The sequence below is a fragment of the Diadema setosum genome, chromosome 17 (assembly GCF_964275005.1).
Source record: "Diadema setosum chromosome 17, eeDiaSeto1, whole genome shotgun sequence".
Lineage (NCBI taxonomy): Eukaryota > Metazoa > Echinodermata > Echinoidea > Diadematoida > Diadematidae > Diadema > Diadema setosum.
The window spans coordinates 2818429-2840879 of NC_092701.1; the positions used below are offsets into that span (position 1 = coordinate 2818429).

Genomic DNA, 22451 nt, shown 5'->3' on the forward strand with positions numbered 1-22451 from the left:
TAAACAAAAGGTTTAACTCGCATTATTCCTCTTGGCCCAATAGTGTGAACGTGTATACCTAATAAGATCTTTATGATGATAATGAAAGGGCTCACAAGGAAAAGAGGGCTTTCACTGAAAAAAAAAAGCCGAACATTCCGATACTAGATAGGACTACATTTCGATGGATACCGGTCATTTCATACAGGCGTTCTCATGTTTTATTTGCTGTATGAATGAACTGTAACATTAAACTTCGTTACTATCCCAAGAATTAGAAATACTTACAAGGCCACTGTCATCTGTTACCTTAGAATTGTTCATGAGAAATATTGCGATTCTGTCAATTTTAATACATAAACTAAATCTATATTGTCATCATGCAGAATCAAATAGGCCTCTATCATCTTTTTTTAAGTTTCACATGTCGCTATATATTGATAAGTTTTCCAGCATTTTATTTTTGTTTTGCTTTTTTTCTTTGTTTCTTGTCGTTTTAAAAAACTTTTCAAATTTTTATTCAAAGAAAGTTGCATCGAAGTTTACAAAGCAGGGAGCTGCTTGTAATTCTAATTGAGACAAGAGCTCTTGCACAAGTTAGTGTTCATTTGGACGAGTCTTCTGACCTTTGTTCTCAAAGCTTGAATAATTTTATTAAAGACTGATTAAGTTTAATTATATCAAAATATTATGTAGGCAGCTGGTTATAAAGAAATCATTAGTTTTTAGTCGCAAAGATGTAGTTATAATATAAAGTTCTTTTTAGACAGTGTTAAGTGCGTCTCCAAGTAATATGAAAATCAATTTGATTTTATTAAATCAAAATCAAATTTATGTAATCACAACATGGCCACATATAGAGAATATCGAATGTTAAAAATAAGATTAAAATAGCCATTATGAAAACAATGTAAACAGTTAAGAAATGCATAAAGTTGCATTTGGTAAGACGAGATTTAAGTCACAAATATTATGAAGTCTGAGAAAACATGCAGATCAAATGCTGTGAAGCAAGAAGAGGAAAGTGTTCCATGGCAACAACCACAAAAGCAAGCAAGCAAACAAGACGTATCACAGATTTTTTTTACCTTCTCACTTTGCCTATGTAATCGAGTGCGGGCCATTTAAGATGATAATGTAGTCAAGTCGATAGGTTTAAGATCTTACTTCGATATTGGATGAGACGGTTTGGAGATAGAAGAGATACAAACTTGAGGATTTTCTGGCAGGTAATTACACTGCAATTGGTGTCACTTCGACAATACCATGCATATTGCGCTTAGCTCAGATATACTCGTCAGATACTTATCATAGATTTCAGACTGATTCAAGTGGATCCATGTGTCCAAGATGTTGAACAGTGGAATCTCACACCTTTTCCTTTTCGTCCTATTTTTTTTTCCTTTCTAATGGAAGAGCTGCAATGGTTCTACTGCTAGTTAAGACAAGAATTCGATCTACACTGCCATGGATATAAGAAACCTTTTGTTTTTTTTATCTTTCTCTCTCTATCTCTCTACAAACACACATAGACACACATATACTCTTCGACAATAGCATACATATTGCGCTTAGGAATATGCATGCTATATCTATATATATATATATATATATATATATATATATATATATATATAGCGAAAACTTTCCTTCCTTGTTTCAATATATATATATATATATATATATATATATATATATATATACTGTAAGATATAGACTGAGGCGGACGTTGCTCTCGATCTTGTTCTCCCTTTTATTCAGTCGAGCTTTCGGCCAGTCATCTGGCCTTTCTCAGGATCTACCAATAGAATAGTTATTATCTAAATAACCTGATGTGTCATAATGTGTAATGCAATATCATATAATGCCAATCATCTGAAATATTACCTTTATATACACAAATCAATTATTCAATTCAATACAAAAATCCAGTCTAACATCATCTCATCATCAAAAATACATCATTAATCAAATATATATATATATATATATATATTTTGTTGTATACATATCAAAAAATATATATATAACTATTCTGTTGGTAGATCCTGATGAAGGCCTGATGACTGGCCGAAAGCTCGACTGATTAAAAGGGAGATTCAAGATCGAGAGCAACGTCCGCCTCAGTCTAATTTCTTTCAGCTTCAGTATATGCTACTCACAATGAGGCACCGCGTACGTTTGGATCTATCTCTCGCACTATATATATATATATATATATATATATATATATATATATATATATGGAAGTATAGACATTCACTATAGATATACAATAGATGTGTGTATGCATGTGTGTGTGTCTGTGTGGGTGTAGGTGTAGCTCGAGCTCTTCTCTCCCCTTTTGTTCTTTACTTTCTTCTCTTTTACTTCTTCTTTTCTTACGCTATGCTTTCCCGCCCATTCTTCTGTAGAACTTCGTGTCAATATTGGCTTTTCGTGATCACAACATCAGAATACGCTCTTCTGTTTGCACGCGTGCTCTCTGGCTTCGTCGAGAAGGCTTGTAGGACAAAGACGAGAAAAAGGGCGGAAGGGTGAGTTTGCACGAAGGACGGAGACATGATTTACAAAATGGGAGAAATATGAGCCCTGGCTCGTACGTTTATAGCACATTTCGTCGGTCGTCGAAGTTACTTTAAATCTCTCATTTCAATATCAAGTTTTACTTTGTGGTACAGGGTTTCTTGATGAAGCTCTGAAGTATAGGGTAAAGCCACACAGCACGACGGGTTGCTTCCCTCGATCATGATTACAATGGTATATTCTATTAATGAACAATCAGGTTATTTTCGATATTGATTGCTTAATTGATTGATTGAAGGATGGATGGATGGATAGATCGATGGATTGATTAATTTTGTTCCCGCAAGATAGAATATGTACACAATTTACAACAATGAATAATAGAAAGAAAATAAAATACCAATTACATTTAATGCGGCTTGATGACCCTACTCAGCTCCGCCCTCATGGCGGCGTTTAGGCGAGGGGTCCATTAGAAAACATACTCGATATGACATTTTACGTAATTGTATACATTCTGTCAATTCTTTATTCTGTGCAAAATGTTATGATAGTCTCTTTATAGTCAAGAAATTGATACAATCTAAGCCTCAAAAGAACACAAAGAAAAACAAACAACGAGGAAAAGAGTAGAAAATCAAAACTAGGGAGAAATCTGCTTACAAAATATGAAAAGAAAATCTGCATGAATTATAGAGGAAACTGACCCCCCCCCCCCCCCCCCTCCCTGGATATCAAACATTGAGCTGAAAGTAGAGTTTCCGTCCAGTCTCTCGTGGTTATAAGTGAGCGAAATTTTATATAGCGCCCTGTTTAAATGCGTTTCTCCTGTGATATGAACTTTGAAAGACAACCAGCTTAAAGATACATACCATCAATGTCACTGTGTCTGCTAGGATTACGTTTTACATTTGATTTTTTTTTAATAAGACCTACGGTTTGAATTTGAGATTGGTATTTACCTTTAAACGTACCAAGTAATCATTTCATTTCAATGCTGCTGGTCGTTCAAAGTCTCAGTGAAACGCTTTGATGAAATGATCTAAGTCTCTTACCATACAAGTTCCAATGCCTGTAAAATCTTGAACAAAACCCAAATTAAAAAGTGAAATAAAATTCGTAATTCCAAAAATTCATGTAATTCGCACGTTCTGTTACATTTTCGGATTAACGAACCTTCGGAATAACGCCACATATGTTCGGATTAAACAAACCCCTTTTTCATTCTATCGGATTAACGAACCTCTTGGTGTAAGGAATTTGTGTGTTTCGAAGAACACACCTTTGGAATCACGAACAACATGGACCAGTTCATTTAATCAAATCAAATATCGCCGCTGATTAGATATGTCTGTTATATTCAGCGAACCATTCAATCATGTATATAGGCAATGAAAGACAGTATAAACCGTAACTTCGTTGAAACGTATGTTACAAATTAATAGTTCTCTGTCCCACTGTGTGTCTGTGTGTCTGTCTGTCTGTCTGTCTGTGTCTCTCTCATTCTGTATCTATCTCTGCGTGGATGTGTGTAATTCTGTTTTCATATATATATATTTTTTCTGCTTTATAATGTCGCTAGGCCTGACTCGTTTGGTAAGTACGTGATCCACAAGCCGAATTAATGTGTCTGAATGAGTTTCTATGAAAACAGTGATTGGACCCATAGTCTTCATGTACCAGAGAATCTGATACAATATACATCTAATATCGCGTGTTTCTAATATTCATTACAGGGACTAAGGTATTCAATTCTTTGTACAGCCGTAAATGAATGGAGACCGTCGTGTCTCAAAACCTGTGTGTTTTCGTCTCAGTCATAAAATCAGCAGGTAGAAGTGAAGGTTAATTACGTGCACGCTGAAATTTATCAATGCCGTTAACCCTTTGAACACGGCTACTATGAAATAATCATTCCATTTTACACAACACATGGTTTCCAATGATAATAAGAGAGTAAGCGTCGTGGAACCACGGCCGATTTGATGGGATTGGTGACATTTATTGCAGTCTTCCCCAATCACGCCCAATAACATAAAACAATGTGAGGGAAATTAAATGGAATCAAACCTCATTTTCGTAAATTAAATGGAATCAAACCTCATTTTCGTGATCACATTATGTAAACAGTTCTTGGCTATGAAGCTCTCTGCACTGATGAGTACCATTCGAAGATAGCAAAACTGACCTTGTTTGAAATGAATTCAGAGTTACAATGGTCTACATTGCAAGGTCATCAACTGATCAATTTTGATGACACCTTTCTTCATCCCTCTATCAATCATCTTACGGATGATTAAATTCACTTTGAGGAGTTGACTTTGTTGATAATTCTTACCACTGTGTGATCATCGATCAATAATTGATTAATTAATCAATTCATTTCACCATAATTGTCAAATTATGCTGATGATAGCCGGGCAAACTGGAAATACAATTAAGTTTAATGACTAGCGCAGCAAACATTAGATGAACATCGGACCATCAGTTTGGGGATGACGGGGGGGGGGGGGTACGTAGTTGGCTTTCTCGAGTCCGGGGGGGGGGGGATGACGGGGGGGATACTTAGTGGCTTTCTCGAGTCCGGGGGGGGGGATGACGGGGGGGGGGGGGGTACTTAGTGGCTTTCTCGAGTCCGGGGGGGGGGGGGGGGGTGACGCATGCGCTGGATGTCTCGTATCATTTTTTTTCCTCATGTCAGCACTGTGCCTTCTCAGAGAGAAGCGTACATCAATGTTTGAAGATAGACATAATGAAATACAAACAGGAAACAGATTGATGTCAAGATACATATGATTGCAGTTATTCTGCTGTCATCATTTACTTTATTTAAAAAAAATGAACGTGATTGATATTAGATATTAAGTGTATGCAGAAGCTGAGATTCATTGGCCCGAATTCACGAAGGTGGTACAAATGAAACCATGGTTTAAACCATGGACAAAAACCATGGAGCGCCAAGTGTCGCATGGAATATTTCGTTACGAAATTGGTCATTTCGTCGACGAAATGACCGTTTCGTTAACGGAATTATCATTTCGTGGATGAAATGTTCATTTAGTTGCAAAATGTTGTCTTTTCGTTACAAAATAATCATTTCATCGACGAAATGACTGATTTCAAAACGAAACATTCCATGCGACACTTGGCGCTCCATGGTTTTTGTCCATGGTTTAAACCATGGTTTCATTTGTACCACCTTCGTAAATTCGGGCCATACTGTCTATAAACGACATTGTACTCCAGTGTTCTTATCCTTCACAGCACAATGTATATTTATGATCAATAGTGACTAATGATACATAATTATGCACATAATATGCAAACTATGCATATACCAAAGAGATTTTGTCTCTTTGCCATGTAAACACATGCACAAGCACACATATACGCACACATACCCACACTGGTACTGTAGAGCAACCGCAATTACTGCTGAACAACTTGAGCACATGCACGGTCATGATGGTAGTCAATTGGGCTGATATGTACACTGGCCTAATTCCAAATTCAAAGCCTCACTGGTTTCCATACCATTTTCAGAGACAGACGTATTATTGTAGCTCTGTACAGCACAACTTCATCCAGTGAAAGATCCATTGTTACAGTACTTGTAAAAAGAAACGTCAATTCAAGAAGATATTGTCCTTACGTGAGAAACCTCCCGATATTTGAGATGCCTTCTGTTCATAAGGCAGACTGGCCCACAATGATCTCTCCTCCATTTTGTGAAATCCCAAACAGCAAATTGAGCGAAGATCTGTTTTACCTTTGCCCTTAAGCTCAAAATCGCAACTTTGCCTTTACAGTCTTACACAGTATTCTTTTTTTGACTTGATATTCCAAGCTATACACGTGGGGGTTTTCTAACAAAAATATAGCGGCTAACAGTCAGTGCGTGCTTTCGTGTGACCACTCTGGTTTTTATGAGTCGGTCTATGTTTACAGACAGCAATAACCAAGGCTCGCAAATCGGCAGTAGCCATTACAGAACCTCCTTAAAAATCTGAATTAAAATGGAACTAGTCTTGTCTTAAAAACGTAACTTAAAGTTGCAAACACATCACAAATCATTCATGCCTGTCGACACCATGTCTATGTAATCTATAGTGTAGTGTAATCTATAGTGCTCATGCAGTGTGAGAGTTTATTTCGTATATTACATGAACCTTTTGTAAAAGTGTAGACAATATCATTTTATGATATGTATACTTTGCATTACGTTTTGATTTTCTTTGATTGGAAATAAACTATGATTGAACTTGAACTTGAACTTGAACTTGAGTTTCTTTAGCTCTAACAAACTGGAAAGCAAAACGCATTCATTTTTTTTTAACTTCTGTCAGAAACGACCTTTTGAAGTTGAAATCTAGCTGACAATTTCTGAAGTGAGAGTGGCACGTTCAAAAAGGTGGAATATTGACCAGCGTTTTACACGATATTTCCTCAAAGGATGTACATATAATTATAAAAGGCCTCGATGGTGACCTCACAGACCGGGACTATACACTTCAACTTAATTATTTCTTGCCCTCAAAGTCACAGCGCCTTTAATTCACAAGGATTATACATCGCTTTTTTTCTCTTGAGAATATCAAGCAAACCTTCAAGCGTCGTCAATGGATTATCGACATTGATTTGATGGCTACATGAAGCAGAGTGAAGTATAAGATTTTGAAATGTGTGCTTTTTTCACCAAAATATGGGAGAGGAATATGAAGCCACTATAACATTCAAAACAAATGTGCCTGAAATATGATGCTCTCTTTCCCCGTTTAATACGATTATACACCACATAAACACGCATTATCAAAATCTGAGCTCAGATGCTTATATATACGTGTGCATTATATTCATGACTTGGATATTCTCTGTCCATGCTTGTATACACATGGAAATGGTAACATGGCAGCTTTGTTTAAAAAAAATATAGTTTTAATAAAGTCTTTTTAAATTTCGACAAAACAATAACTAAAAAGATTGAATAGATGAAACGATGACACAACATTTGCTCCAGCGACAATTATTGCTCCGGTCTTATTTTGTCCAAGGACTTAGGGTTATATAGGGTTAGGGTTGCGATAGGGTTTTAGATTTAGGTTGATGTGAGGATTAGGATTACGGTTAGGTGTATGTTAATGGGTATATCTAGATTTATGTTTAGCTTAGCGTGCAGGTATTTCATGGGAGCAATATTTCTGCAGGAGCAAATGTCTAGAACCAGATGGAATGCCTTCAAACTGTGTTTTTACTTCCGATGCTACATTGTCAATTTGCATCCTTTTTCCTTCTCCATCGAAGCAGCTTGACTTTTGGTAAGGATCCAGGAGGAAAGAGATCGTGCTATTCACAAACAAGGTTAATAAACAAGTTAATGAAGTGGTCTTATAAGCGCCTTAATCCCACTCATGGCTACCCACGCAACTTTATTTGCACTATACCACACGCACGCATTAACATGGATTGCTACGTGACCATCAGCAACATTTTAATGTATGAGGGTCTTTTTTTTCATCAGTTTACCGTATACCGCCCTACTTTGGCAAAAGGAAGCAAGTGACATACCATCCGAATTTGAGTTATTGATGTTTTCATAATTCACATGTAAATGAGCTCTTCTTCCAGGCCAAATTTCATGCAGAAACACTCATCCTACTAAGAGATATGTTAGATAAGATATCATGATGGTCCATTGACGTCAGTGTCAAATGACAGACATATTTTGCTCTTTTACGAGAAATGTCACTTTTGTCACTTGCTTCCTTTTGCCAAAGTAGGGCAGTTTAGTCATAATTCTTTATTATGTACAGAGTTGTTATCTTCAAGAATGTGTTGTGTGTATGAAGCCTTTTTTTTAATGAAAACGTGCGTGTATAGGTATGATTAATGGCAATTAGGCAGACATAAAAACTTCACGTACAGACACGACACACACTCACATCCAGTGTTGTGCACAAAAGGAAAACAAAACTTAAATATCAAAACTTAACCAGCATTTTCTTACTTGAATTTTAACTTTGATATATTGACTGCTATGTTTTATGCTAATAATGTTGTATTTTTCATCTAATCTGCTGGATGTCATGTATTATTCTATTCAGTTGCATGCCATGCATTTTCATCGAGAAATACGAAAAAAGATTGAGATTGAGAAGACACATCGAGCTGCCTGTATCCAATGAAGAAGACAGGGGATAAAGTGAGGATGTCTCAGCCATGTTACTGACAATGCAGTCAGCCTTCCACACAGACTCATGCTCTCATTAAAATGAAGCATTTGTTGTCCTCTTAAAAGCGGAAGTGGATGACGTCATAAATAAATCGCGTGATGCGATAATTACGTAGACGTCCTCCACAGCCTACATTCGATGAATGCATTGCCATGAACTCATGAATATTCTGGTTTTAATCACGGCGGGGCACACAGAAGCGTGGTGTATAACAGCAACAAATAACATGCTGCTTTATACAATTCATGTGCCTTGCCGCTTCTGTAATGAACGAATGCCTACAAAGGGTATTATATTATAGGTATTATGTACAAAACTTGGTCCCGAGTCTGTGTAACTGAACCCGACAGCCGCTGTACTGCAGACAGTCTTCAACAAGTCTGCTTCTTTTGAGTTTCGCAATGTCAAAAGGACCTTCAAATGTTAAAATATAATTCTAATCTAAAAAGAATTAGATTCTCCCTCAAGTCTAAAAAGATTATTTGTACATGGTTTTTCTTTTGTTAGTGAAATATTTATGATTTTTCTTTTGTAAGTGAAATATTTGCGTAATTAGTGTATTCTGCGTTGAACCTGTCGCTGAATGAGTTAACCCACTGTGAGAACCCTTTCTCTTTTCTTCTGTCTAGCGTCCTTGCATGTGTTTTATTTTGTTAAGTAGTCTTTCTAATTTCATTTGTAAAGCAGGTTGTCAACTAGATATCTGTTATGTTGTCAGGTTTGTGTAAACGTTTGTCTTCTTACTAATTATGCTTGAATACACGGCTTCCTTACATAATTATGATATCACCTTTCCTCCTGTCCGGCCCTCGCTATCTCTCCACTTTCTTCCCTTTCTTTCTTTCTTTCTTTCTTTCCCCATCTATCATCAATTCATCTATCCATTCCCATCTACCGTCCATCTGTCTATCTATCTATCTATCTATCTATCTATCTATCTATTTATCAATCAATCAATCAATCAATCTATCTACAATGTTTAAATCTACTTTAGTATCTATCTATCTATCTATCTATCTATCTATCTATCTATCTACTTTGCTATCTGTCTATCTATCTATCTATCTATCCACCGGTCCATCTATCTATCTATCTATCTATCTATCTATCTATCTATCTATCTATCTGTCTATCTATTTTCTATCTATCTATCTATCTACTTTACCATCTATCTATCTATCTATCTATCTCTCTATCTATCTATCTATCTATCTGCATGTATGTAATACCACAGGTCTTCCAAAGAGATTTACTGCCTTTAAGGTTGCTTTCTGAAAAGACGGGTGATAGAAAACGTCGCAATGGTGTAGGGATTTTATCCGCGCCTTTCGGCTCTAATCCCCTCCATTATCAACGCATTATCTGCATTTATTATTATTGCCCTTTTAGCGGGATTTTGTTATTGTGCTCCGAGACGAAAAAATGAATAAAAGGAACCATATGATATTATGATTTAGTTGGAAGGGTAAGAGGGCATTTGCATATCTGTAATGGGGTACCCCTGATAAGAAAGGTCTTAAATCTAATTCTTCCCTCAACAGTCTTTTCACTATTAACCCTTTGAAGACTAGTCCCGAATATATTTTGAGGTGTCTATAGGAAACGTGTGTTATAGTAAAATTATCTCGGTTTTCCATGGGTTAAAAAAAGACGTTGTTGGGAAGCTTTTTTTTTGTCGATCTGGATACCATCCCTTAAATGGTGGAGAAGTTTATTCACCTTTTCCATTGTCTTGTTTAACCTGAGCTTATCTCAGGATAAGTACAGCGACATACTGCACATCTCTTCTACTTCTCATGTTTGCGTAATTATGCTATTACTAGACTGATAAACAAATTATAGCATAGTAGTTGGGTGCAGGTTACCAGCTCGACACCCACGAGTCATACAGCCCATGAATCATACAGCTCATGAGTCATATTTTACAGTCCAGAGTCATACACAGCCCACGAGTATATAGCTCACAAGTCATCAGAACACGAGCTAGACACTATGTAAGTCTAGCCCACGACTTCAGCATCAAGTGAAATAGGTCCACGAGCTAAACACAAGGCAAAAAGGACCACGAGCTCGACGTTATAAAGTTAAGCCCATGAGCGTATAGTGTCAAGCTCGTGGGCCTTATTTTCCTAGTGCCTAGCTCGTAGGCCTGCTTTACTTAATATCTCCTGGGCCTGTTTTCCTTGGTATCTAGCCCGTTGGCTGAATGACTCGTGAGTGTATGACTAATAGAATTTTTTCAATGTCTAGTTCGTGGGCCGTATTACTCGTGGGTATCTAGTTCGTAGGATTCAATTCAATTCAGTTCAATTCATTTGGATGACCTCTCGTAGTGAACTTGTTAGAGTGGTTAAATACAGTACCAATGCTTCATTACTGTATCTGTGAATATTTCCTTCCCCGACCTGCTCCGATAGTTGCTCTGTGAAGGAGGCACTTAGATCGTGTCTGAAGAGGACATGATCGGTGATAAGTCATGAAATAAAACATTACAAAAGATTCATACAAAAGAATATTATTACATGTATAATACCACTTATAAGGCGCTTCATACTGGTGATTCTGAGCTCACCATTTTCAGAATAAGGAAAAAAAATCAGAATTTGCTTAGAGAAAGAAATTGTAATTAAATATGTATATGCAACGTGATAAGTTATGAATGTTTTGCGATTAAGATTTGAATAAAGAAAAATCATGCTGTGTACGAATGACAGAACATTTCGGTTGATGAACGAATCTACCGCTAATCATTCCTTACCCCACGTTCTCATCTATCCACAGTCCTGCTATCAGGTAGTTTTTATCCCACTTTAATAATCTCGCTTGTGTTATCAAAACTAAAATTTCAACAACAACAACAACGACAACAACAACAAATCTTTTGTTGTTGTTGTTGTTTTTTGCCTACAGTAGCATTCTACTTTTAAAGCTACCCCATCGTGCGACTTGACCACGGAAACTCTTGTACTTCCGCTGACCGGACTGCTGTGATTATACGTCGGAGTATGGTTTAAGGGTCTAGTCCTCTAGACCGCCACTGTGTGTGTGTATATATATAGGTATACTGTTTACATGTGTGTATACATCTAATAAAGGACATGATGTACCAGTGGGCTTTAATTGAATGGTGTCCTTGGAAAAGGGTGACAGGAGTTGAGGAGGAGAAAGCACTTTAGATGAAAGAGGAGAGCGCGTCGGGAAAAGGGGGAGGAACCTTATCCCCGTCTTCGTCGCTTTAAAGACAGACACGACTCAAGTCCTCATATGAGCAACTCGTGACAGACTGATTTGTCTTGTTTTTCTTCCTTTAATATTATCTCTTCTATCCTGAGAATGGGGGGGGGGGTGGAGGACACAGGAGCTCTTATTGGTCACGCGAATGTCTGAACGCTTCATACGAGCTGCATCAAGTAGTGTATAAGGCGTAGCGCCAGCGTGAGGTACTGTGAGGTGCATGACTTTTTATAGTGAAACGTAAATAGGGCTACAGTTTGTTATTCCAAAAGCTTGTTATTCTATCTATCTATCTATATTGGAAGATTTTAACCGCAAGTCGGCTTAACTCCATTCTTGTTAAGTTGAGCTGTTTGCGACCAAAGCTGCTAAAAATATTGAAAACGGGTTTCTTTAAATCGTAACTTACAAGAATTTTTTTCTTGAAGTTCTTTGAAATTCCTTGTAATTTTACAAGTGAGGTATCATCATTGGAAATGTTTCATTCTGCTCTATCGGATGATAGATTTAGTTTAAAGTGTTGAAAATGGCGCTTACCCTCTTTTTGCGACCAAGTTTTTAATCAGTGCGGTTTGTTTTGTAAACCGAAGTCAGTCCTCCGCTAAACATTGTCAGTATACCGGACTACAGGTGATGTAACCTTGAAAACCTCGATATATTTCACCTCCATCATATCGATACATGCATAACTATTATCAATGTATACCGTGTTTGTGACATGTGAACAGTCAACATAGAATCCCCTTGCTCAGAGAAGATTACTAATAAAATTATAAGTTCCCGGGGAAAACCAATTATTATCTCCAATGACACAGGTTTCGCATTGTTTTCCCTTTCTTTTCTTCCTTGTGTATACCTGGCGCGCGAAAGTAGATCAATTTCTCGAAGGCAAAAACTTCTTGCCTTTCAAATCACAGAGATCTGTATTAGTCCTCCAGCAGATGTCTAATCACACTTGTGCCATATTTGTTTCATTTCTATATTGACGCACTGAAAAGTGGGAATAGTATTTCAGTAATCCATAACCTTTCCTAGTATTTCTAAAGCAGCAGGAAGTTAAAGTAGTTTGAGGGTACCTCTCGGGTGTCGTCTCCTCCAAGATTCCTTACACTCGTTCAATCTTTTCATGTTGGAAAGACCCTATACTTCTTCAACACGACAATATCTTCTCAAATGCATCGTAAGAGTTAATGCTAACATGTTCAAAATTGTGCTAACTACCTTGAGATTTCCCATGAGTCGCTTCTGCTTTCTGAAGTCCTAGCCGTACAGTAATCTTCATAATGTGTTGTTAGAACCTAGACTTCCTTATTTCAAGAGGGCATGTTGGCATCTTGGCGTAGATCAAAGCTCGATCGCTAAGCCGTGACACACGCAGTGGATATACTTGTCTAATACAATAAAGTAGTATTTTCCTCAAGAGTAATATCAGGAATGAAATCTTAATGTTGGCTTTCATGAAATAACAGTTAACGTCCTCTGATTAATTTTAGCATCTGGTTGTACTGGCCTGGATTTGGCATAAATCTCTAAACTTTATCCAAAAAAAAAAAATTATCAAAAAAAAAAATTCTCAGTGTACGGGCATTCACGTGTCTAACAAATAAATTGATGACAGTCAATTACTTTGTCCTGTCGTAGTTCACATTTAGTAACCCGATATCAGGAGTACAACAAAGTGCGCTTCACATAGACAAACCCATACGACAGCGCAAAAAGTACGTAGAAACCAGTATCATAACTAAACCTTCACTTACATTGTGTCTAAAAAGCAAGAAAAAAAAAACCGTAAAAATGTGCATACTCACAGAACATTAAACTACTATTCAAGATTCAAGATTCAACTTTATTTTCACTTCCATCAAATAAACAAAGAAATTATATACATTGCATATGTACAGGATATTTGTAATACTTGCAGAATGTAATTTGACAAGGTACATATGAAAATGAGAAGTAGATGAAAAAAAAATGCAATTACATCTTTGTTAATATATACATAAAGCGTATAATACAAGTCAACTAAGGATGAGGATGGAAGTGGAGGGTCCCACTAAGAAGCAGAGCTTGTACAATATGGGACCCTCAGGAAATACACACTATAGGAGCCTATAATATATGTTATTTCAGGGGGAAAATAAACCATGCAAGGTGTCATGTCTTACTGTGTGTACCTGTGCGTAGCTGTGTTGTGTGTGTATGCATATGCAGATGCATTATTATGTCCGACGCTATTGCCATAATATGCCGCGAGATTTGAGGCTTTAAGGTAATCCAAATTCAAAATGCCTTCAAAATCTGGGACTCCTGTGAAGTGAAGCACAAATTTGTCATTGAGATTTTACGACATCCCGGTTACCAGTAGTCGTTAGGCAGTCATTAACTTCAAATATTATTTCTGGACGATTAACTTTGCTCAATGAGGGCATGGCAATGTTTCTTTAACATATTAAATCGGTGCTGAAGAATTAAATATGAGCACTCGTGAATGCATTCAGTTCAATTCAATTCATTTTTTAAATATTTTTCAACAATATATAAAGCAATGCTTAAAATTGGACATGCATTTGAATGATATACAGCAAACTAAAAATAACAGTACTTGCAATATCTGTGATCAATTAAACAAATGATAGCATAGTTTGAAAATGTCAAGTAATCAGCTGAATTTGTTTGCCACAAAGTTTACTACATGTTTGTTACGGCTGAACCTTTTACGTGCTTTGAGTGGTGAATGGCAGAGAAAACCCCACAGCATTGTACACACTGCCCACGTCCCTGGCACAGGAAGGGTTAACGTAAAGATCTTCACACAATCTTCCTACGTCTTTGCATGCAGCCGCGCAGTGCGTGTAATTTGGTTGAATGCTATTCGGCCCACTAACCAGTCTGACATATATTTTCCCTGTTCTAAAGCTTTGGCTCAGATTGTCAGAAGCTGCACACCCCAGCTACCAAAACCATAGCTCTGACTCGTAGTCCCCAATCTACACCACGACCTTTACCAAAGGCCTTTTTATGGTGTTTGAAAAGCTACAAATCTGTCAGATTGAATGATACTCCATTCTGTATTAGCCTCATTCGTTGAAAGTGGCAGGGTGTTTTCTCGGGTGCTCTTCGTTATTCCGAAGGTTCGACATTCCGAAGGTTCGTTATTCCGAAGGTTCGTTAATCCGAAACACGCAAATTTCCTATACATAGAGGTTCGTTAATCCGAAAATGAAAAAGGGTTCGTTAATCCGAACATTTGTGGCGTTATTCCGAAGGTTCGTTATTTCGAAGATTTGTTCATCCGAAAATGAAATTCGGAAAAACGAACCTTCGGAATAAGGAATCTTCGGACTGAAGAGCCTTCGGAATAACGAACCTTCGGAATAACGAGCTGTAACCGTTTTCTCCCCCCCCCCCCCCCCCTCTCTCCCCCCCCCCCCCTTAAGTTGAATAGAGCACTGTATCGTTCAGTGTGATGTTGCATCAGAACATGCGAAAGGATTAGGACTTTTTAGAGCCAAAGACGACATTACGCATTTCCATTAATAGGGAGCTTTAGATTTTAGACGCGCGGACGTTCAAAGAGAAAAAAACATGATCTGGGCGTGCGCAGTAGCGCGGATCAAGTTACTGCGCACGCTCAGATCATGTTTTTTTTTTCTCTTTGAACGTCCGCGCGTCTAAAATCTAAAGCTCCCTAATATCTGTTGACATGGCAACGAAATTCGAGGGAAGAAACAAACCCTTCATGCAGTTGCCTCATAAACACAATCGCCATTTTAGAGAGCAAGGTGAAATCTGGTCTAAAATTAAACAGAAGAAACCCTCCATCAATCAGTCTTTCCCTACTGATTGAGTTTTGACAGCTGATCGTGTGAGACCCATGACCAATGACCGATGGCCTGCTCTAACTGACCATTCTGACGGTCAATAATTGCTTCATTTCTTCACTGTGCGCGGATACAATTGAAATGACCGTGCTTCTATTTGTATAATGAGTGCAAAGTCATTCATTTTTGTCTCATTGTACAAGGCAAATACAAACAGAAAATTCCTCAAATTTTTGTGAATGGTCACAGGCTAATCAGATTCATGTGCAAATTAATGCTGATGTGTTTACGCTTGCTTTATCCAACTGTCGGAATGCGACTAGCTACAAGGCTATTAAAAGCAAAGTTGGACAATGTCGTTACTTTTTCTCTCTTTTTTTTTCCGTGAGAAGGACTCGACTATCAAAAGACATAGCTTTATGGTCAGACATTCGGGCATTTATGTTACACGGGGTCACGAATAGCGGCGACTCCAGTGAAAACAAACCCGTCAGAAGTCGATAGATATGCCTACTTTTGAGACTAAAAATTATCTACTTTTCTTCCGTAATTGACTTGAAATCCATGAAACTCACATAAAATAGGGTCCTTCTTAACATTTTTGATAGCCATGAGAAATTTTATTGAAAAATCACGAAGGAGGTTATGTAGATCGAGGATTCTGAACGCCGCCAGTCCAAGTTCGTAAACATCGTGGTCAGTGTTGTCTGTATCACCACGGAGATTCACACTCTGCTATTGGTGTGTATTGCATTCACGTTCAAGTTCCGCACATTCATGGGAGCTGTTTGTTTTCACTCCAGCTACCGGAAGTGACGTTTACACGACCATGAGAGTATAATTATGTTGTCTTGAATAAAGACTAGCGAAGAGAAGATGATGATAAACATTCACTACTGAATGACACGCACTTTAAAGACTGAGATAGTATGCAACAAAAATCAAACAATATCCAAGCGGCTTCTGGCGCATGTCTAGAATACTACAGTTGTCAAGATGCTCGGCAATTCAAGGGTAGATTTGACTGCTTTGAATGAAATTGACGAAATCAATTCAACAAAATGTGCACAAATTAGCGAATTTGGACAAGCAACAGAACTATGCAACAGCTCAAATATCCTAGACCGTGTATTCCGACGCGGGTCGGAACACACATACACATTCAAACACTTGACTTGCGTTCAGATATGTCAGTTATGTTTTTAATAATATTCTATATAGTATCTATCCATGTCTCTCGTGACTTTATTGATTTTAACCTTTCTATCAATCTCCATCACAGTTTGTTTTCCTCTCTATCTCGCGATCTTTCTCCCTCACCTTCTGTCTGTTCTTCCTTTATGCGATTTAGGAGGCATACATTCATTATGTTCTCTCTTCTGTTTGTTTACAGCTGGTGACGAATGATCGAGATGGGATGACGTCAGGAAGATTTCGAGTCGAAGATGGAGAGAGAGACGAGGTAAGAAAAATAGTGGAAGCAAACATGGGTGAGTGGCACTGGAGTGATGGAGCGGAAACCATCACACGTTGTTTCCATCTCAAAACTCCCTGTTACCTGGACCGATGCACACTGCGCCTGCGCAAACACGCTGTTGATTGTGCGGACTTTTTCGCGCGTAAAGCGTGATTATGACTGATCAGACGCTCGTGAGGCAAAACTTTGAGAAAGTTACCAGGAGACGAGAAGGTGCATTTGTTTCATGGTCCCTTCTGGGGTTCATTAACTCACGTGTAGGCAAATATTTGTTTTTCGCTGTCGACTTTCTTTTTTTCTTATTCACAAAATCGTTGAAAAGGAGTCTCTAAATAGCTTTTACCATTTCTGTTTGTCGGATTCAAATGGCAATTCTTAGTTTGAATGCATTGACGTTCGAGGATTACTGAAGCCTTTCCTCTGTGAGACAAGCATGTTCATTAACATGTCGGTTTCTTACCCATGTACCCCTCCTCTCAAACTCTGACACAAAACTTCGTGTCGATGGCACTTTTTGCCGTACAATCGGTCATATTTTGTTTATGTGCTATTTTGTAGAGAATCAATTTTGAAACCTGCATCTTTCTTATGTTTTCTGCTCTTTTCAATTCCAAAGAAATCATTATCAACCTCTTTTTTTTTTTCATTCAATTTTTCTCACACGGTATGACTCGCCCTGAGACGGTTAGTCTCTGCAGGAAACTAAATCGTCAATGCACAGAATATCAAAACAATTAGAGTAAAATAAATTCTGTTACATTATCATTAAAATGTAAAATCATTTAAAAACGAATATATGTAAATGGAACATTTCCAAACGTATTCATTCAAGCTCTAAAGACCCAACAGACATGAAAATAAAAAGATTTAAAATAAAAGGAGAGGACAACCAACCAAGGAATTACGAAAAGGGCATAATTTCATGGGCAAAACCTAACAATGAAATATAGAATTAAACTATATGTGCTATGAGTACCGACTGGTACAGAAAAAAAAACATAGCGTTGTATACACCCTGTACAAAGTCTCTGACACAGAAATGGTTATATAAGTGGAATGGATAGTAATACATGCATCATCTCTATTGAACAATTATTTGCGTAATACCGAAATGTGTATAGTATAACGCTTAATGTAAGAGAATAGGGATACTTGCTATAGTATCATAGTTGAAGACCGAGCAGTAGAGAGGTAGTTTCTAGTAGTAGTAGTAGTAGTAGTAGTAGTAGTAGTAGTAGTAGTAGTAGAAGAGAAGAAAGAGGAGGAGGAGGAGAAAAAGAAGGAGAAAAGAGAAACAAGGAAAATATGAAAAACAAGAACAAGAACATGAAGAAAATCTAGAGATTGTAATTTGTCATCACTGACAAATTAAGGTGATCCGATTTTTTTTTTCAATCAATGATTCGAGTCCTGATAGTGCAAAGTCTCAGCTACAACATATTAAAAAAAATGAGAGAAATTCACCGAAGCATAAGTAAGATAGTGCTCGATAAAGAGAGTCATGTCAATTTTCACATCTAAAAAATTCCCTCCCATAGAGATAACACGTCATAGCGAAGATAGAAAAAGAAGTACATATGACCTTTGACCCCACTTTGCACAGACAAGATGGCATCTGAGCAAAAAGTGGTTATTTGATGAAATGATCCCTGTAACATGGTCTTTACGTGTGCAAAGTATGGGAAAGATAGGACATATATTCACGAAGATACAGGATGAAACATTTATGACTTTTGACGCTAATTTACATACCCAAGATGGCGTCTGATCAAGTAGTTGTTATTTTATGAAATAATGTTCGTGACATGAACTAAACATGTGCAAAATATGGTGGTGATAGGGTATGTTTTTCTTGAGTTATTGCACATAAAGTTGCAAAAAGAAAGAAATATTTCAATACATCGAAGATAAACTTTAATTTCAAGTAAGTTTTTTGACGTGATCCCGACATCGTATGAAAAAACGAAGGGCACATTTACAATAGCCCAAGTCTCAGCTACAACATATCAAAATCTTGGAGAAATTCACCGAAGCATAAGTGAGCTAGTGCTTGATAAAGATAGGAATGTCCATTTTCATTTCCATAAAAAACTGCACTCCCATAGAGATTACACGTAAACTGGTCAAATTTGACAAGGTTACTTTCAATCCATTTTTACGAGGTGATGCCGTCATCCAATCAAAATTATGTTATGACATTTATGAAAGTACATTTCATAAGCTACAACATATTGAAATTTGGGTGAAAATTGGCAAAGGATAGGTGAGATACGCTCGAGTAAACTTGAAATTTGATGACGTCATTTTGAAAATTTACTTTTTTTACTTTATTAAGAAATTTGATATCTTTTAATCATTTTGTCAGCATAGCCAACCCATGAAATGGCATGTACAACTCATCAGCTTTCAGAATGTGTCAATAAAATGGAGGGTCACCGTCCATCCTGACGAGTAAAATCGGATTTAAAATTGGCGGTTTTTTGGCATAGTTGCACTGTGTATCCCCATTGACGCACGCGCGGAATTTTGAATTTGACGGGCCCGTATGACGTCATATTGAGTCGGATCGACTTGAAACTTGGTAGAAATAATCCTTGACATTTTGGACATCCGATCCGTGTGAAAAAATGAAAAATTTCCATTTCATATTAGCTGTGCATGCGAATATGTGCGCGCGCGTACGCGTCCGTCCGATTTTTTCAATTTTTCAAAAAATGTTCAAAATGGTCTAAAACGTGTGCAAAAAAAAATTGAGCTCGATTTGAGCATACAAATTTTTCAACGCGCGCGTACGCGCGCGTTTTGGAATAAAAATGAATTTTTAGAATATGAGTAGAATCCGCTTCACTTGAAATATATGTGACGTAAATTTCATTGAAATATTCCATTCCATTAATGAGATATGCATGAAAATGTGTTTTCATATAATGACGTCATAGTGACGTCACGGTCGACTGATCACTATGATTTTACTTGCGCTATCGTCTTTGCGACATGACACATATATGGTATAAGTTTGACATTGAGAGGCAATGCACTTTCTGAGCTAACCTCTGCACAACTTTTGAGGAGAAATAAAGAAAGAAACAAAGAAAGAAGAATAAAGAATCAGTACAGATACAGAAGGTGATCCGAGAGGATACTCGGATCACCTAATAAAAAGAAGGAGCGCAGCAGCAGTAGTTTATAGTCGTCGTCGTCGTCGTCGTCGTCGTAGTAGTAGTAGTAGTAGTAGTAGTAGTAGTAGAAGTAGTAGCAATAACAGCTGCAATAGTAGTATTGGTGATGACCATAATTAAAGAAAATTGTGAAATAGCCACATGTAAAATGGATAGCGTACTCTTTCCATGAAATCTAAATATTAGTCATACTGTTTGCATAAAACTTGTAATCCCTGTAATTTGACAACACTAAAATCTTTCACATATAAGAGTTTATCAAACCAGCCAAATGCATTTATTTTTTTTTTTTTTGAAGCAAAACAGTTACTATATCTGGTACCGTGTGTAACCTTCTGGTTAGGTTGGTTTCCTTACAATTCGCATTTAGGGAAAATATTATAAGTTCCTCGCTCGTCACATCCGCACCAAGCAATCATATTCTCTCCTCCCGGCATCACAATGATTATTTATAACCAAATTTAAATTTTGGTGTGAGAAAACGTAAACATCCATAAAGTGAACTTGATATGTAGGTTTGAATGACAGAATTGGTCCCGTGTGATGTATGGACACCCGAGGCCATCCAAAGTAGGCCCTTTTCTCTCATGACGTCCTCTTTGGATGTTGCCTCAGACCAGTTTTCTTACCCCCCCCCCCCCCTCTATCTCCGCACACCTATCAATCACTCTTGCCAGATTCTCCCCTCAGCCAAGTACATCACTCCGGTTTCATTTTCACTAAGTATTGATCAGCTTTCCTGCGCCATTTGTTGATTTACCTCCTAAATCCTCATCTTTCACCACAAACCATCCCTCCAAACCGTCATCTACCTCAATGGAAACAGTTGCCATGACAACGATTTCCCGAAGCATGTACTTCACATCGACCCCTCGCTCTACCAAAATATCACATTTCAATGCGCCCTTGTATTTACAGTCCTGTATCTCATAATAGTAACCGAAACCGAAACTGTTTTGGTTATGTAACCGAAAAGACACGTATATCGTCTTTAAAACCAGTAGTACACTCACATAGTCGTACATAATTTTAGCATCTCGCACTCCGGTATGTTGCATTTTAGCTCTCTGCATTAATCTAGTTCGTTGGCATTAAGCAGTTTTCTCTCCTCCTCCTGCGATATTCCCGCGCGCAATCAATCTTTGTAGTTGCTCTCCTCTTCTCAGCAAGTTGATGTCACGTCGGGTTCCTTTTCGGTACAACTTTAATCCGTATCAAATCCCGTGGGAACATTGCTGTAATCATTCCTCGGCTTTCCTCATCCATCTGCTCCGTCTTCTACTGCCCCATCGCTATACCCCTCCCCCCCCCCTTCCTCCTCCTCCTCCTCCTCCACCTCCACCTCCTCCTCCACCCCTCCCTCTCCATGCTCTCTTTGCTTTTTCTACTGGGCCGTCAACGTTGTTTTAGCGTGTGCAAAATTTTGCTGCAGGCAGCGTCGCTTTCATGGGACCGAGCTCGTAAGAATAACGTCGCACAAGTTGTTTAAGTCGCAAGATGCTGATACACACGCCATGCCTTTAATCCAGGACATGGACCATATCGTGAAGCAGTAGTCTACTGCTGATTAAACCAAAACTTACCCCAACAGAGATGTTGTATTAGCTGAAATCAAGTAATTTGTAGAGGACAAATAATCATACTTACAATAAGGTGTGATTATCAATGTAACCGTCATAAAACCATCTATAAATCATCTGGCGTGCGATGACCACATCAAATGCGTCATCTCATGACAATGCTTATGATATCTCTCAGCATCAATCTACATGCCTTTGACACGAGATAACAATGTATTCTTTTCTTGGGCCATATTTATGTGTTGAATACTATCTTTGTGTCATGTTTTTGTGTTTCTCCTGTTTTGTTCCGTTCTGTCGTAAATTATATGTGATAAATGTTTGTAAATAAGTAATTCATAAGTTTGTTCTTTTTTTGAGTGGTTCACAACGTAGAAGCTTGCTTTTTAGTGGACCTCTCAATTCTTTTTTTTTTCAACTGAAGC

The 22451-nt window shown here is 37.7% G+C and overlaps 1 protein-coding gene across 1 annotated transcript in view; it reads left to right on the forward strand.

The window, feature by feature from the left end:
• LOC140240462 (GTPase-activating Rap/Ran-GAP domain-like protein 3) overlaps positions 1–22451 on the forward strand; it is a 123874-nt gene that overhangs the window by 59858 nt on the left and 41565 nt on the right. The window contains exon 3 of the mRNA XM_072320233.1: positions 17184–17252. Within this exon, the coding sequence (XP_072176334.1) occupies positions 17184–17252 (69 nt within the window). The remainder of the gene's footprint in view (positions 1–17183; positions 17253–22451) is intronic.